This window comes from Lynx canadensis, chromosome A2 (genome assembly GCF_007474595.2).
Source record: "Lynx canadensis isolate LIC74 chromosome A2, mLynCan4.pri.v2, whole genome shotgun sequence".
In the NCBI taxonomy this organism is placed as follows: domain Eukaryota; kingdom Metazoa; phylum Chordata; class Mammalia; order Carnivora; family Felidae; genus Lynx; species Lynx canadensis.
Window position 1 is genome coordinate 107,758,551 of NC_044304.2, and position 16,942 is coordinate 107,775,492.

The following is a 16,942-nucleotide window of genomic DNA, read 5'->3' on the forward strand; positions in this document are numbered from 1 at the left end:
AGCTAAAGAGAATAGTAGGATCATTCTCATTTTAGTTTTTCGATGAACCCCCATACTGTTCTCCAGAGTGGCCGCACCAGTTTTCATTCCCACCAACAGCGCAAGAGTGTTCCCCTTTTCTCTTCATCATTGCCAACACCTGTTGTTTCTTGTATTGTTAATTTTAGCCATTCTGACAAGTGTGTGGTGTTATTTCATCATAGTTTTCATTTGTGTTTCCCTGATGATGGGTGAGGTTGAACATTATTCATGTATCTGTTGGCCACCTGGATGTCTTCTTTGGAAAAGTGTCTATTCATGTCTTCTACCCTGTTATCCAGCAATTGCACTATTAGGTATTTACCCAAAGGATACAAAACTACAGATTCTACAGATTCAGAGGTGCGTGCACTCCAATGTGTATAGCAGCATTATCAACAATAGCCAAACTATGGAGAGAGCTCAAATGTCCATCGACTGATGAATGGATAAAGAAGATGTGGTATACACATAAAATGGAATATTGGTCAGCCAACAAAAAGAATGAAATCTTGCCATTTGCAACAATGCAGGTGGAGAATGTATTATTCTAAGTGAGATAAGTAAGTCAGAGAAAGACAAATATCATTTGATTTCACTCATATGTGGAATTTAAGAAACAAAACAGATGAATATATGGGAAGGGGTGAGGAAGAGAAGAGAGGAAAATAAAGCATAATAGATTCTTAATGCTAGAGAACAAACTGGGTTGATGGAGGGAGGTGGGTGGGAGATGGTCTAGATCCATGATGGGTGTTAAGAAGGGCCTTTAACAACAAGCCCCCCTTGTTGTGACAAGCACTGGATGTTGTATGTAAGTGATAAATTATTCAATTCTATTCCTGAAACCAATAACACACTGTATGTTGGTTAACTAAAATTCAAATAATAAAAAAAAAAGCTAAAGGGAGTAAATCTTCCACAAACAGATCACAGGATCAAATTTAAATTCTACTTTGTACTTCTGCTCAGAATTATAACTACCTAAGCACTGTTTTATAACCTAAGTACAAAATAACATAAGGTCAATTTTCCATTCTGTGTGTGCTTGTGTGTATGTGATTAAAGTTGTAAGTATAGCCAGCAGCGTGTTTGCTTAGTGTAGAAGGATTGTTATCATGCAAATCTATGGCATTTGACTTACTTAATGAAGCAGTATAACAGAAAGCCTCCAACCAGCCTTCTAGATAAATAGAGAAGAGTCACAGGGCTACAAGTTGATGTTGCCAATAAATACAACATTAATTTATAAAAGAAGGGATTAATTGCTTCAATGACACTGATTCTAAAGATAACTTCAAAGAAAAATGATGAGAACATTGTGTCCCCATAGTATAATCACTGCAAGTCAGTAACCCCTGATTCCTATTGAATGGAGTCACTCAGGCCATTTATTAGGCTTCTAAACTCCTTATGTGGGCAAAGAATAGTTTTACTACTACTATGATAAATGGTAAAAATTCATGTAAAGTTCTAAGAAATGTGAGGAAAACACAAATTTGAAATTCATAATTAAGAATATAAAAACTGGGGTGCCTGGGTGGCTCGGCTGATTAAGCGACCAACTCTTGATTTCGGCTCAGATCATGATTTTACAGTTCAGGAATTCAAGTCCCACATCAGGGTCCTCACTGACCACGCAGAGACTGCTTGGAATTATCTCTCTCCCCTCTCTCTCTGCCCCTGCTGTGCTCTCTTTCTCTCTCTCAAAATAAGTGAAATAAACTTAAAAAATTTATTTAGAATGTAAGAGCTGATAACTAGTTTTTTTAATTTTGAATTTAAATTAAAAAGTAAAAGAATGGATAACTAGTCTTTTTTTTTTTTTAACTTTAGAAAACGTGGAAGAAAAGGCTGCTTCACAAGTGAAATGCTGATCATAAAATACTTGCCCAGTCATTACCATATAGTTATTGACCTCCAGTCAGAGAAGACTTATTCAGTGTTAACCATGGAAATTCAATCATTAATAATAAAAATGATGATAATACCTTAATAATAATAGCAGTACTAATATTTTAAATGATAATTATAGAATAATCATATTAATATGAACAATGATAATAACTAAATTTTATCAAGGACTTGCTATGTGGTACCCTTTGTGTCATTGAATTTATCCACATATCATAAGAAATAGATAGTATTAGTACACCATTTTAAAGAAATGTTTAATAGGCATATCACAGTCAATGTTTACTCTTGAAGAATAGGCTACATGTGTACCTAGATGGGCAGGAATGGGTTCTGTAAAGAGTAGGTGAATAGACTGAAACATTTTGCCATTATGTCTTCCCTCCCCTTCATTTTACTTTTAAATCACAGATAATTCAGAGGTAAAGTATTGAAACCATTAGTCTTTTCAAAACATTTTTGTAGTCAAATTAGTAAGACCTTTTATTTTGGTCTTCACATTTCTCAAAGTACTTTCGCTTCATTGTAAAAATATCTTTTATCTAAATTCCTTGAGGTGAATAAGTATTGCTATCATTACATGGAAGAAAATGTTGCTAGATAATTAAGAGCTACAGTGTCAGACTGTCTGAGTTTGTATCCTGACTTGTTCAGTTCTTAATTATATTAATTCAAACTAGTTTTCAACCTGTCTGTAGCTCAAAATTTTTCATTATACAAATAATAATAGTAACCAGATCATGAGTCACACTGATATATAGATTAAATGAAGTAATAGGAGTAGGGCATTTAGAACATAGTAAAATCTAGGTGTATGTTAACTCTCATTTGGCAAGTAAACAACCTGAAGAACAGAGTCCAATGTCATAGAGTCAGAACTAAAAATTCATAATCATGACTTTTAGATTCCACATTACTGCTCCTCTATATCCACCATGCCAATTGTTTCCAAACTTGACTTTTGGATCCTTAGGTAAACCAAAGAATTATTCCAAGGGATCTTCAATTTCATAAAAGTGATAATAATAATAGGATATAATATATATTAAGCTTGTACTGTATGTTAACCACTATGCCAAATCTCTTACACAGATTTTAATTTAATCAAAATCCTATTAGATAGATATTATTACTTATCCATTTATAGATAAGGAAAGTAAGTCTAAGAATATTTAAGTTGATAAATAACTGTCCAAGGACACAGTAGTAATTTCCTGGGTTAGAAATCAAATTCAGTCAATGTGGCTTAAAAGCTCAAATCTTAACCACTAACTTTTACCTACTGACTTAACATAAATAAATAAATGGACAGCATCTCACCACTAAAATTCATCATATTCAAAAGTTGGACACACCACACTGTCCTCCACTATCCCATCATCAAAGAACCTCAAATGCAGTGTAGTTCTCCAAGCATATATTCCACTTGTTTATACCATGGCTGCCTTAAAGAACCCACATTTTCCATTTGTTTCTGGAGCATTGAAGATAAACTACTACAATATACCCAGAGTAGATGCACTAAATGGTACTGGTTTCTTTCATACCTATAATTATAATATCTGTCCTCATGCAGAGTGTGAAAATATATACATATTTTTGGCATGTATATTTCCAAATTTCATTGAATAAGTGTAATTTAAGCTTCATCATTTTGCTTGAAGTTGTATTCTCAAGAAAAGATAAAAGTACATAATACATAACTTTATTTAGTGCCTATTTAGATGCACTATTTATTCAATTAGATGATATCTAGTATCCTGATACTAAGATTTTATGCTTCATTTTTTAAATTTGCATGACTTTTAAAGTAGAAAATATATTCAGGTGGTGCAGAAATTTTAAAGGTAGTAAAGAATATTAACTTAATGGAAAATCTTCCTCATATTTCTTAATCCTAGTCATATAATTCACCTTCCCACAGGCAACCATACAGTAAGTTCTTATTACCTTTCCAGATATATTTACATATATTTACATTATATATATAAACTTACATATATACATATACATACATATACATATATGTATATATGTTTATATATATATGTATATATATACATATATATGTATATATGTTTATATATATATGTATATATACATATACATACATATACATATATGTATATATGTATATGTATGTATATATATATATAAACTTATATATATATAAACTTATATCAACTGTATATATAAACTTATATATATAAACTTTTATAAAGTGTATATATAAACTTATATATATGCACGTATATACATATACATATACATACAGATATATATGTATATGTATATATGTATATATAAATTTCCCCTTCCCCATTTTTATATTCATATGCCTTCTGTGGTGGTGCCAAATTGTTTTCCAAAGAGCTTGTTCCAATTTACGGTCATTACTAATTTATAAAACTGCCTGTTTTAGTTTTTCCATCAATACTGGGAGAATATTTGCATTTATGTTTCATGCTTAAACAAGGTTACATATGCTGGGCATGTTGGCAGGCTGATCAGCACCAAAGTTAAACAATATAAACCTTAATTTAAAAGAATAAAGTTATGTGCATTAACTCTTTAGTGATAAGAATAAAGATTTTGTTAACATGCATCTAAGATCTGAAACAATAAATATATACCCAAAAGCTTTTGGAAGTTCTTGGAAGAGAAGTTTTAATCATCACAGAAGGTTAAATTATAACTTAAATTTTTCAGTTGTAGAAAAATCTCAGTGACATCAGTGATTTTATTTCTATAGAATCATTATCTTTTGTGGGCAATTGATAAGATGTGTTAATCACCTTAAAAACCTAAGAAGAAAAAATCTCAAATGGCAGGATCTCTGCCGAAAACTTTTTTTTTTTTTTTAATTTTTTTTTCAATGTTTATTTATTTTTGGGACAGAGAGAGACAGAGCCTGAACGGGGGAGGGGCAGAGAGAGAGGGAGACACAGAATCGGAAACAGGCTCCAGGCTCTGAGCCATCAGCCCAGAGCCTGACGCGGGGCTCGAACTCACGGACCGCGAGATCGTGACCTGGCTGAAGTCGGACGCTTAACCGACTGCGCCACCCAGGCGCCCCCCGAAAACTTTTTAAAAAATTATTTGTTTCCTTGTTGAAAGCCAACTATGTGACTGAATTTTTCCTCATAAACATCACGCAATATAATTTGTCCAACAAGTCTATGAGGTTAATGATATCAATACATATTTAAACACCAGAAAAATGAAACTCCACAATATTAACTAGCTCCAGGTGACACAATTAATATGGTATGGTAAGTAAATGAATAGGTAAATGTTTCCCATAAGTACTAGTCACAAGATAAATAGACAAAACATTGTTGAATGAAAAGATTAAACATATGATAGCTGTATAATTGCGCTAAGCCACCTAAAAAAATATGTCTTACCTCTAAAGCAAATGACAAAGAAGGAGTGAAAGGCTTCAGATGACCAAATCTACACAACATTAAGAACACCAAGCAATGGAAAGTTTCCAGTACAGCTGCCTTAGGTCTGAAATAAATATCATTGACATGTATTAGCTTTAATATGTTCTTTGTATGTTTACATGTTATAATTCATACGATGAAACACATTTTTTTCTAATTTTCAAGAAATACACGGTATGTTAATGTATTTAAGGAGCATGTGCCTCTGAAGTTGTTTGAAAACAGCCATCACACTAAGAAATAAAATGCATTTTCTTTTTAAAGAAAATCAGTTCCTAATCAATCTATTGCTTAGTTTGAGCACTGATGAGTTAGGATGAAGCATATGCTCAATTAATAAATAAAATATCAAAGAACTAAATTTCTAGCATCCAAAGTAAATGAGACTCCTGCCACTCACTAAATACTTTTATACTTCATTCATTTCATTTCATTTTTATTTATTTTTTTTTAAATAATGTGGATTATTTATTATTGAGAGAGAGAGAGACTGCACAAGAAGGAGAGGGTTAGAGAGAGAGGGAGACACAGAATCTGAAGCAGGCTCCAGGCTCTGAGCTGTCAGCACAGAGCCCGACATGGGGCTTGAAATCACGAACCGCAAGATCATGACCTGAGCCAATGCTTAACCGACTGAGCCACCCAGGCGCCCCATACTTCATTCATTTTATTTATGTATTTATGTATTATTTACGTATTTATTTATTACTTCATTCATTTTAAAAATGACTTGCAGGGGTGCTTAGGTGGCTCAGTGGGTTAGGCTTCCAACTCTTGGTTTTGGTTCGTCATGATCTCACGATTTGTGAGATGGGAGCCGCATGTTGGCCTCTGACCTGACAGCATGGAGCCTGCTTGGGATTCTTTCCCTCTCTCTCTGTTCCTCAGCCCACCACCCTCTCTCTCTCAAAATAAAAAATGTTTTAAAAAAGAGAAAAAAATGACTTGTAAGGAAGATTTTAACTCTTCTAAAATAATGAACTGTCAATTTCTGAAATATTGGGAAAACGGATAATGTATGATTATGCCTAATATGATAGATAGCACAATTATAGTCCTTTGTTATCTATTTTGTGATGTTCATTTTTTTGTATGCATGGTATTCTTAAAATTCAAACTCTAAAATAAGTGAACTAAGCATGTTTATGTATTTGAAACAGCATCAGATATCAAGCACAGGTAAGTGTTTACAAATTATCTTGTAATGATTGGAATGAACAGCTTTTTTTATTAGCATAAAATAAGCTTCTTATGACATTCATTTGTTGGATAAATATTTTTTGTAACAGGTAAATAGTATTGTTATGACAAGTGAATTTTTTGACTAAAATATTCTTGAATTAATCTCATAATACAGACATATTGTTTAGTTAATTTAGATTATAATGGTATAAAGAAAAAAAGTGAAGAAAATATAAAGTAGTTTATTTATTTAACTTAAATATTTCTTCTGCATCTATTTTTAATTTTTTTAATGTTTATTTATTTTTGAGAAAGAGAGAGAGAGAGGGAGAGAGAGTGTGAGCAGGGGAGGGGCAGAGAGAGAGGGAGACACAGAATCCAAAGCAGGCTCCAGGCTATGAGGTGTCAGCACAGAGCCCAATGTGGGTCTCAAACTCATGAACCATGAGATCATGGCATGAGCCGAAGTTGGACACTTAACTTACTGAGCCACCCAGGCACCTCTGTTCTGCATCTATTAATTATGACTGTTTCTGTAAAACTGAATACAAATTTTTATACAAAAGAAGAGAACATTTTTTCAAGTATTTTAAACTCAGTTAAAACAGGGTAACAATTTATGATTTGTTTGTATTCAAGTAATGTGACTTATCTTTTTGTGAATAAGATATAAAATCAATTTAAAATTTTTCTCCTTGTAAAATAATGCTATATAATTGGTATAAGCTATTTTTTAAAATTGGTATCTGGGTAGGTTCCAAGGGAAAGAAAAGGAAATTTCTATTTTATTTACTTTTTTAAACTTCATTTATTTACTTTGAGAAAGAGAGAGAGAAGGCATAAGCAGGGGAGGAATAGAGAGAAAGAGAGAGAGAATCCCAAGCAGGCCCTGCACTGCCAGTGCAGATCCTGACTTGGGGCTGGTCCCACAACCATGAGATCATGACCTGACTGAAATCAAGAGTTGGACGTTCAACCGACTGAGCCACCAAGGTAGTCCATAAAATTTCTATCGTAAAACACAATTAATTTCTATTAATTATATTCTATTCTTTGCTTTTTAATCTTTTATATTGCGAGAAGAAATCTACATATAGAGAAATATATAAAACAGAAATATGCAATTTGATAATTTTTAACAAATCAAGAACCTTGTAACCACCACTCAGTATCAGCACCCCCAAAGAGAACTATTACCTCCTCAATACTTCTACCTTCCCTCTATCTCAGAAAGAATCAGTACCCTTTTATGATAATCATATTCTTTTTGCTCTGTTTTAAATTTATATTTTTACCACATTAGCATAAATTTTTAAAAATTCCTGTATAGATGTTTCTTTTTACTTTTAATAAATGGGATTGTATTGTATGCACTGTGTGTATCTAGCATCTTTCACTTAGTGTTAATGAGATGCATCTTTGACGTTGCATGTAGCAGCAGGTCATGCTTTTCACTCTTGTATACTGTTCATTGTGTGAATATACTGATATTCATGCATCGATCTGCCTTGTAAAGGACATCAGGACTGTCGGCTACACTTGTTTATTATGAAAAATGCTGTCTGAACATTCTTTTCCGTGCCTTTAGACTTCCAGGTAAAATTGTTTATATGTTGAAATTTAGTAAAATCTTCAGTATTTCAAGTTAGTTATCACAATATAAACTCTCCCCTCAGTGTGTGAGCCCTTCATCAGTAGGGATTGTCAATACTTTTAATGATAGTCATGTGGGATAAAAGGTGTTTTCTACTCATAAAATTTGCAAACAGCATCTCTAATTTGAAGATTTTATTTTTTACTATCTTAATGAGGGTTAATTATTGAAGAACTGACTTTCTTAATGTTATTATAGTCTAAGTAATCAATTTTATCTTTAGGAATAGGGATTTGTGTGTACCATTTAACATTTTTACCTACTTTAAGGTTATAGAGATACATTACTATGCTATTTTCTGGAATATTGGTTTTCCATTCACTTGTAAATCTACAATCCCCTGGCCCCAGGATTAACTTTTTATGGTGTGAAATATTTGTCAAGTTTATTTTTCTTATTCCTATGTGGAAATCCAATGTTTCCAAGACCATTTATTGAAAAGACAGCCTTTTCCCATAGCTCTGCAGGGACACCTTTGTCACAAATCAAGTATGTATGTATATATATATAGATATTTCCTAGGTTCTCTGTTTTAATCTTTGTGCCAATAAAGCATGTCTAATTACTGTAGCTTTATAATAAATCTTGATAGCCAGTAGTGCAACTATTGCCATTTTGTTAAATCTCAAGACTGTGTTGACTATTACAGGTCCTTTTCATTCCCATATACGTATGTCTTAGAAATGCCTACCCAATTCCAGAAAAAGCCTTTTTACAATTTTAATTCCAACTGTATTAAATATGTAAGTCAATTTGGTGAGAATTGTAATGTTTATAATACTGAGCATTCCAATCTTTGAATATAGTTCTCTCTCCATTTATTTAGTTTAATTATTTTTCATAATATTTCAATAATTTGACAATGTTCTATAGAGATATTTTACTCATTTTTTAAGTTTTTATTTTAATTTCAGTTAGTTAACGTGCAGTGTTATATTAGTTTCATGGGTACCATAGAGTGATTCAACACTTCCATACATCACCCAGTGCTCATCACAAGTGCACTCTTTAACCCGCATCACCTATTTCACCCATCCCCACTTTCTACTCCTCTCAGGAAACCATCAGTTTGTTCTCTATAGTTAAGAGAGAACTTGTTTCTTGGTTTGTCTCTCTCCCTCTTTCTTTTTTTCCCTTTGCTCATTTGTTTTGTTTCTTAAATTCCACATATGAGTGAAATCATATGGTATTTGTCTTTCTCTGACTGACTTATTTCTCTTGGCATTATATTCTCTAGCTCCATCCATGTCATTGCAAATGGTAAGACTTCACTCTTTTTTGTGGCTAAATAATATTCCATTATATGCATATAAAATATATCATTATATATAATATATCATCATATGGAATATGTATTATTACATATATAATATATGTCATTACATATATGTAATATATATCATATATTCTTTACCCATTCATCAATTGATAGATTGCTTTGATCCATTTTGAATTTATTTGGTGTATGGTGTATGTTTCATTCTTTTGCATGCGGCTGACCAGTTTTTCCAACACCATCTATAGAAGAGATGAGTTTTTCCCAATGAATATTCTTTCCTGCTTTGTTGAAGATCAATTGACCATATAATTATAGGTTTATTTTTGGGTTTCTTATTCTGTTCTATTGATCTATGTGTCTATTTTTGTGCCAGTACCATACTGCTTTGATCACTACAGCTTTGTAATATAACTTGAATTCCAGAACTGTGATGCCTCTAGCTTTTTTTTTCAAAATTGTTTTGGTTACTCAAGGCCTTTTGTGGTTCCACATAAATTTTAGAATTGTTTGTTCTAGTTCTATAAAAAAAGAGTTACTGGTATTTTTATAGGGATTGCAATGAATGTGTAGATTGCTTTAGGTAATATAGACATTTTAGTAATATTTGTTCTTCCAAAGCATGAACCTGAAATATCTTTCCATTTCTTTGTGTCATCTTCAATTTATTTCATCAACATACAGTTTTCAGAATACAGGTCTGTGTCACCTCTTCGATTAGGATTATTTCTAGGTACCTTATTATTGTTGCTGTAATTATAAATGGGAATGTTTTCTTAATTTCTCTCTCTGCTGCTTCATTATTGGTGTATAAAAATGCAACATATTTCTATACATAGATTTTGTATTCTGTGACTTTACTGAACTTATCAGTTTTAGCAGTTTTTTTGTTGGAGTCTTTCAGGTTTTCTATATGGAGTATTAGGTCATCTGCAAATACTGAAAGTTTTACTTCTTCGTTACTAATGTGGGTGCATTTTATACCTTTTTGTATCTGATTGCTATGGACTTCCAGTACTATATTGAATACAAGTGGTGAGAGTGAACATCCTTGTCTTGTTCCCGACCTTAGAAGGAAAGCTCCTAGTTTTTCCCCATTGAAGATTATATGAGCTACAGGTCTTTTGTAAGTTGCCTTAATGATGTTGAGGTATGTTCCCTCTATTTTTATCACTTTACGACACTTTTTTTAAAGTCTATTTCTTTATTTTGAGAGAGAGAGAGAACGTATGCAGGAGGGACAAAGAGAGAGGGAGAGAGAGAGAATCCCAAGCAAGCTCTGCACTGTCAGCATGAACCATGAGATCATGCTCTGAGCTGAAACCAAGAGTCAGACACTTAACCAACTGAGCCACCCAGGCACCTGTGAGGGTTTTTATCATGAATGGATGTTGTACTTTGTCAAATGCTTTTTCTGAATTTATTGAAATGATCATATGGTTCTTATCCTTTCTCTTACTGAGATGATATGTCATGTTGATTGATTTGTGAATACTAAACCACCCTTGCAATCCAGGAATAAATCTCAGTTCATCATGATGAACATTTTTTTAATGTATTGTTGGATTCTGTTTCCAGTATTTTCTTGAATATTTTTGAATCTTTATTCACCAGAGATATTGGCCTGTAGTTCTCTTTTTTGGTGGAGTCTTTATCTGGTTTTGGTATCAAAATACTACTGGCCTCATAGAATGAATTGGAAGCTTTCCTTCCTCTTCTTTTTTTTTTTTTTTTTTTTTTGGAATAGTTTGAAAAGAATAGAGATTAGTTCTTTAAATGATTGGTAGAATTCCCTGGGAAGCTTAGACCTGAACTTTTGTTTGTTGGATTTTTTTTTATTATTGATTTGATTTCTTTGCTGGTTATTAGTTTGTTCAAATTTTCTATTTCTTCCTCATTTAGTTTCAGGAAGTTATGTGTTTCTAGGAATTTATTTACTTCCTTTTGGTTGGTCAATTTGTTGGCATATACTTTTTCATAATATTCTTTCATAATTGTTTGTATTTCTGTGGTATTGTTTGTTATTTCTCCTCTCCCATTTGTGATTTTATTTGAGTCCTTTCTCTTTTTTTCTTGATAAATCTGGCTAGAGGTTTATCAGTTTTATTGGTTTTTCAAAGAACCAGCACCTGGCTTCAATGATCTGTTCTATTGATTTTAAGTTTCTGTATCATTTATTTTAGCCCTAATCTTTATTATTTTCTTCCTTCTGCTGGTTTTAGGTTTGTTTATAGTTGTTTTCCTAACTCCTTCAGGTACAAGGTTAAGTTGTTTAGTTAAGATTTTTCTTGCTTCCTTAGGTAAACCTGTATTGCTGTAATTTCCCTCTAAGAACTACTTTTGCTGCATCCCAAAGGTTTTGAACCATTGTGTTTTGATATTTATTTCTTTCCATTCACTTTTTTTCATTCCTTTGTTATTTATTTTTTTTAAATTTTTTAAATTTTATTTCTTAAATTCACATCCAAGTTAGTTAGCATATAGTGCAACAATGATTTCAGGAGCAGATTCCTTAATGCCCCTTACCCATTTAGCCCATCCCCCCTCTCCCAACCCCTCTAGTAACCCTCTGTTTGTTCTCCCTATTTAAAAGTCTCTTATGTTTTGTCTCCCTCCCTGTTTTTATGTTATTTTTGCTTCCCTTCCCTTATGTTAATCTGTTCTGTGTCTTAAAGTCCTCATATGAGTGAAGTCATATGATATTTGTCTTTCTCTGACTAATTTCGCTTAGCACAATACCCTCTTGTTCTATCCACGTAGTTGCAAATGGCAAGATTTCATTCTTTTTGATTGCCGAGTAATACTCCATTGTGTGTGTGTGTGTGTGTGTGTGTGTGTGTGTGTGTGTGTGTGTGTGTATATCCCATCTTCTTTATCCATTCATCCATCGATGGACACTTGGGCTCTTTCCATACTTTGGCTATTGTTGATAGTGCTGCTATAAACATTGGGGTGCATGTGTCTCTTTGAAACAGCATACCTGTATCCCTTGGATAAATACCTAGCAGTGCAATTGCTGGGTCGTAGGGTAATTCTATTTTTAATTTTTGGAGGAACCTCCATAGTCTTTTCCACAGTGGCTGCACCAGCTTACATTCCCACCAGCAATGCAATAGAGATTCTCTTTCTCAGCATCCTCGCCAACACCTGCTTTTGCCTGAGTTGTTAATGTTAGCCATTCTGACATGTGTGAGGTGGTATCTCATTGTGGTTTTGATTTGTATTTCCCTGATGATGAGTGATGTTGAGCATTTTTTTCATGTGTCAGTTGGCCATCTGGATGTCTTCTTTGGAGAAGTGTCTATTCATGTCTTTTGCCCATGTCTTCAACTGGATTGTTTTTTGGGTGTGGAGTTTGATATGTTCCTTATAGATTTTGGATACTAACCCTTTATCTGATATGTCATTTGCCAATATCTTCTCCAATTCTGTCAATTGCCTTTTAGTTTTGCTGATTGTTTCCTTCACTGTGCAGAAGCTTTTTATTTTAATGAGGTCCCACTAGTTCATTTTTGCTTTTGTTTCCCTTTCCTCTAGAGACGTGTTGAGTAAGAAGTTGCTGTGGCCAAGATCAAAGAGGTTTTTGACTGCTTTCTTCTCGAGAATTTTGATGGCTTCCTGTCTTACATTGAGGTCTTTCATCCATTTTGAGTTTATTTTTGTGTATGATGTAACAAAGTGGTCCAGATTCATTCTTCTGCATGTCGCTGTCCAGTTTTCCCAGCACCACTTGCTGAAGAGACTGTCTTTATTCCATTGGATATTCTTTCCTTCTTTGTCAAAGATTAGTTGGTCATACATTTGTGGGTCCATTTCTGGGTTCTCTATTCTGTTCCAATGATCTGAGTGTCTGTTTTTGTTCCATCTATGCACTTTTTGATTTCTTCTTTTATTTCTTTACCTATTCATTGTTTATAGCATATTATTTCACCTCCATGTATTTGTGCTTTTTGCAGATTTTTTCTTGTGGTTGACTTCTAGTTCCATACCATTGTGGTCAGAATGGGTACATAGTATGACTTCAATTTTTTTCAATTTATTGTTGCTTGTTTTGTAGCCTAATATATGATCTATTCTGGAAAGTGCTCCATGTGCACTTGAAAAGAATGTATATTCTGTTCTTTTAAGATGGAATGTTCTGAATACATTTGTAAAATCTATCTGTTCCAGTGTGTCATTCAAAGCCATTGTTTCCTGGGCGCCTGGGTGGCGCAGTCGGTGAAGCGTCCGACTTCAGCCAGGTCACGATCTCGCGGTCCGTGAGTTCGAGCCCCGCGTCGGGCTCTGGGCTGATGGCTCAGAGCCTGGAGCCTGTTTCTGATTCTGTGTCTCCCTCTCTCTGCCCCTCGCCCGTTCATGCTCTGTCTCTCTCTGTCCCAAAAATAAATAAACGTTGAAAAAAAAATTAAAAAAAAAAAGCCATTGTTTCCTTGTTGATTTTCCATTTATATGATCTATTGATGTAAATGGGGTATTAACATCCCCTACTATTATTGTATTATTAGCAACTAGTTCCTTTATTAACTATTTTTTGTATTTTTTAAAAAAACTTATTTATTTTGAGAGAGAGAGTGAGAGAGAGCGAGCATGAGTGGAGGAGGGGAGAGAGAGAGGGAAAGAGAAAGAATCCCAAGCAGGCTCTGCATTGTCTGCACAGGATCCAATGCAGGGCTCAACCCCATGAACTGTGAGATCATGACTGAGCCAAAGTCAAAAGTCAGATGCTTAAACAACTGAACCACCCAGGCACCCTTGTTTTATGTATTTGAATGTTCTCCTGTTGGGTCCATAAAAAATTACATTTGTTACGTCTTATTGTTCAATTGTCCTCTTTATTGTCTCCTTTATTATTATATGCTGCCCTTCTTTGTTTCCTGTTACAGTCTTGATTTAAAGTCTCTTTTCTTGGAGTGCCTGTGTGGCTCAGCTGGTTACGTGTTTGACTCTTGGTTTCAGCACAGGTTATGATCCCAGGGTCATGGGATCAAGCCCCATCTCAGGCTCCAGACTGAGTGTGGATCCTGCTTATGATTCTCTCTCTCTCCCTGTGTCCCTCTCCCCAATGCATACTCTCTCTAAAACAAAACAAAACAAAAAACTACACTATTGGTATTAGCTTATTGCTACCTCTCATAAGTATATGCAACCAATAGAATTATAATCTTTAAAATGTGAGATCCTGATTCTTCGGATCTGGGTTAATTATTTCAGAGGGAACTGTGACCTATTTTTCCATTTTATTAGTTCATGGCTCTGTCGGTACTTTACTTCTAGTCTAGAAAAGTAGGGATACAGAGCCCCCCAAAAATAAATTATAAACACAAGTGTTTATAGGTGCATGTTCTAAACCATCCCATTAACCAGTATGTTCATTTTGATCTTGATGATTTGGTGATTGATAAAACTCCAGAATCTGCTGTTATTCCAGAACACCAATTAAGCATTCCTTGGGAAAGTAACATAATATTTAATATAAATTAAGCATGTGTTTCCTGGACTTTTATTTTTACAATTTCCTGAAAGTAATGGTATTGGTTACCTACTTAAACAATTACACTACAACAAAGATAAGATGTCAAGAATGACTGAGTTTTTTTTGTTTTGTTTTGTTTTGTTTTGTTTTGCAGTTTTTCACCAAGTTACAGTATATGTAAACTGTAGAATACGTGAATTTGGGAGTCACATTGCTTGGGTTTCTACTGTGTTCTATCTCTTACTATCTGTCTGTCTGACTTTCTTAGCCTGTAAAATGGGCTTTATAGTAATTCTTATCTCAGGGCATTGTTGTAAGAATTAATAACATATTCCATGGCACATATTAAGTGTATAAATATTGGTATTAGTATTAATATTAATATTTGATAAATACTAAGTAATAATGAATAGGTATTTTTCTACATACTTCCTACCATAAATGCATTTTAAAATTGTGCAAGTGAAATCATTTTCTCACTAGGGTAGTATTTAAAGCAAGATTCTTTAAATATGATGTGTGAGGGAAAGGACATACACTTTAAGTACATAGCACACACATTCTGGCATATATGTGAACTGTTCAATGGCAAAGGAAAAGTACCCAATATGTTTCATATTTTATTAATTACTCAGAGTTATGGTCTATGTTTTGCCAAATTACTCATTACACTTATAAGTTTTCTTTAGTAACTTTAAAAAACCTAAAAATCATTTAAAAGGCTTAGATTGTAAATGCATTCTTGATTTTACAAATTGGATAAACTACACTGTTTAACAACATACTGTGAAATTATAGTTTCAACTTTATTTTTTAATAACAAATGTTTGATGACTATTGAAGTTTCACATATATTTTTAAGACAACATTATAAACTACACAAAAGGAAAGAATCTCACTTCTTACCTTTGATCCAGAAGAAATCCAATGGAGGTCAATGTCAGAATAACGAAGCAAACCCTCAGAAGGAGGGTAACTTGTGATAGTCCCTGTCAAGCAAATACAGAGACCAAAGATTCTTTAGGAGAGTTATCAAAAAGAACATTAGAACTTAAAGCTGTCAAGAAAACCAGCCTCAAATTTTATTTTATATTACACCATTTGTCACTGGCATTTTTCAAAAAGGCTAATTATGCACCAGACATTTTGGTTTCCTTAATGTCATTTAGTTATCTTACTGAACGCTTGGGAGAATCAAGTGGACACTTCCACAGAACTATTTTGTTTAAAATATTCTTTCTAAAAATTCTCCTTTAAAGTTATGACTGTCATAATTCTTTGAAACACCTGTGCCCCACATATGGAGAAATCACTTACATTTTTATGAATAAATAGCACAGTCCAATAGTTACTTTTATTATCACAAATTCTTTGTGGTTTCAAACCCAACACTGTTTTTAATACAGAAAATATTTAAAGCAGAACGTGTTTATGCGTGCCAACACATAAATAAAACATATTGCACGAATATATATTCATATTTGATGAAATCTACAGATTTCCTATGTACATGCCAAGGGTTATCTTTTCAATTATTGTAATAAAACATTTTAATCATAATTATAAATGAATTATGCATTTTGTTTACATGTCAAAATTTAATAATGTTTATTGAGCATCTACTATTTTATAGCTTCTATGTTATATATTTCATATATTTCAATTCTTTTCTTTAGTCCCAACAACCTTACAGATAAGGTATCATTATATCTGCTTCATATATGAATAAGGTAACTTTTCCATCGTCACATAGAAATAAATGACACCTCTGAAATTCAAAATACATTTCCCTGACCTCAAAGTATGACAATGGTGGAATAAATATGAGCACAAACCTAAACAGTCAGGGGCAGAGAGGTTGCAGAGCTAATATTTAGGGTCAGATGAATACTGTTTTCATGTGAGAGTGGATCTGTAAAAGCAAGAAGTTGGATGCACACCCCTTGAATGATTCCCCTACTCACTGATGGTGTTTA

At 33.3% G+C, this 16,942-nt stretch overlaps 1 protein-coding gene across 1 annotated transcript in view; it reads right to left on the minus strand.

The window, feature by feature from the left end:
* AGMO (alkylglycerol monooxygenase) overlaps window positions 1-16,942 on the minus strand; it is a 384,581-nt gene that overhangs the window by 141,578 nt on the left and 226,061 nt on the right. Inside the window, exons 12-13 of the mRNA XM_030308043.1 lie at window positions 15,873-15,955; window positions 5,340-5,445 (exon numbers count right to left, since the gene is read on the minus strand). Of these exons, the coding sequence (XP_030163903.1) occupies window positions 5,340-5,445; window positions 15,873-15,955 (189 nt within the window). The remainder of the gene's footprint in view (window positions 1-5,339; window positions 5,446-15,872; window positions 15,956-16,942) is intronic.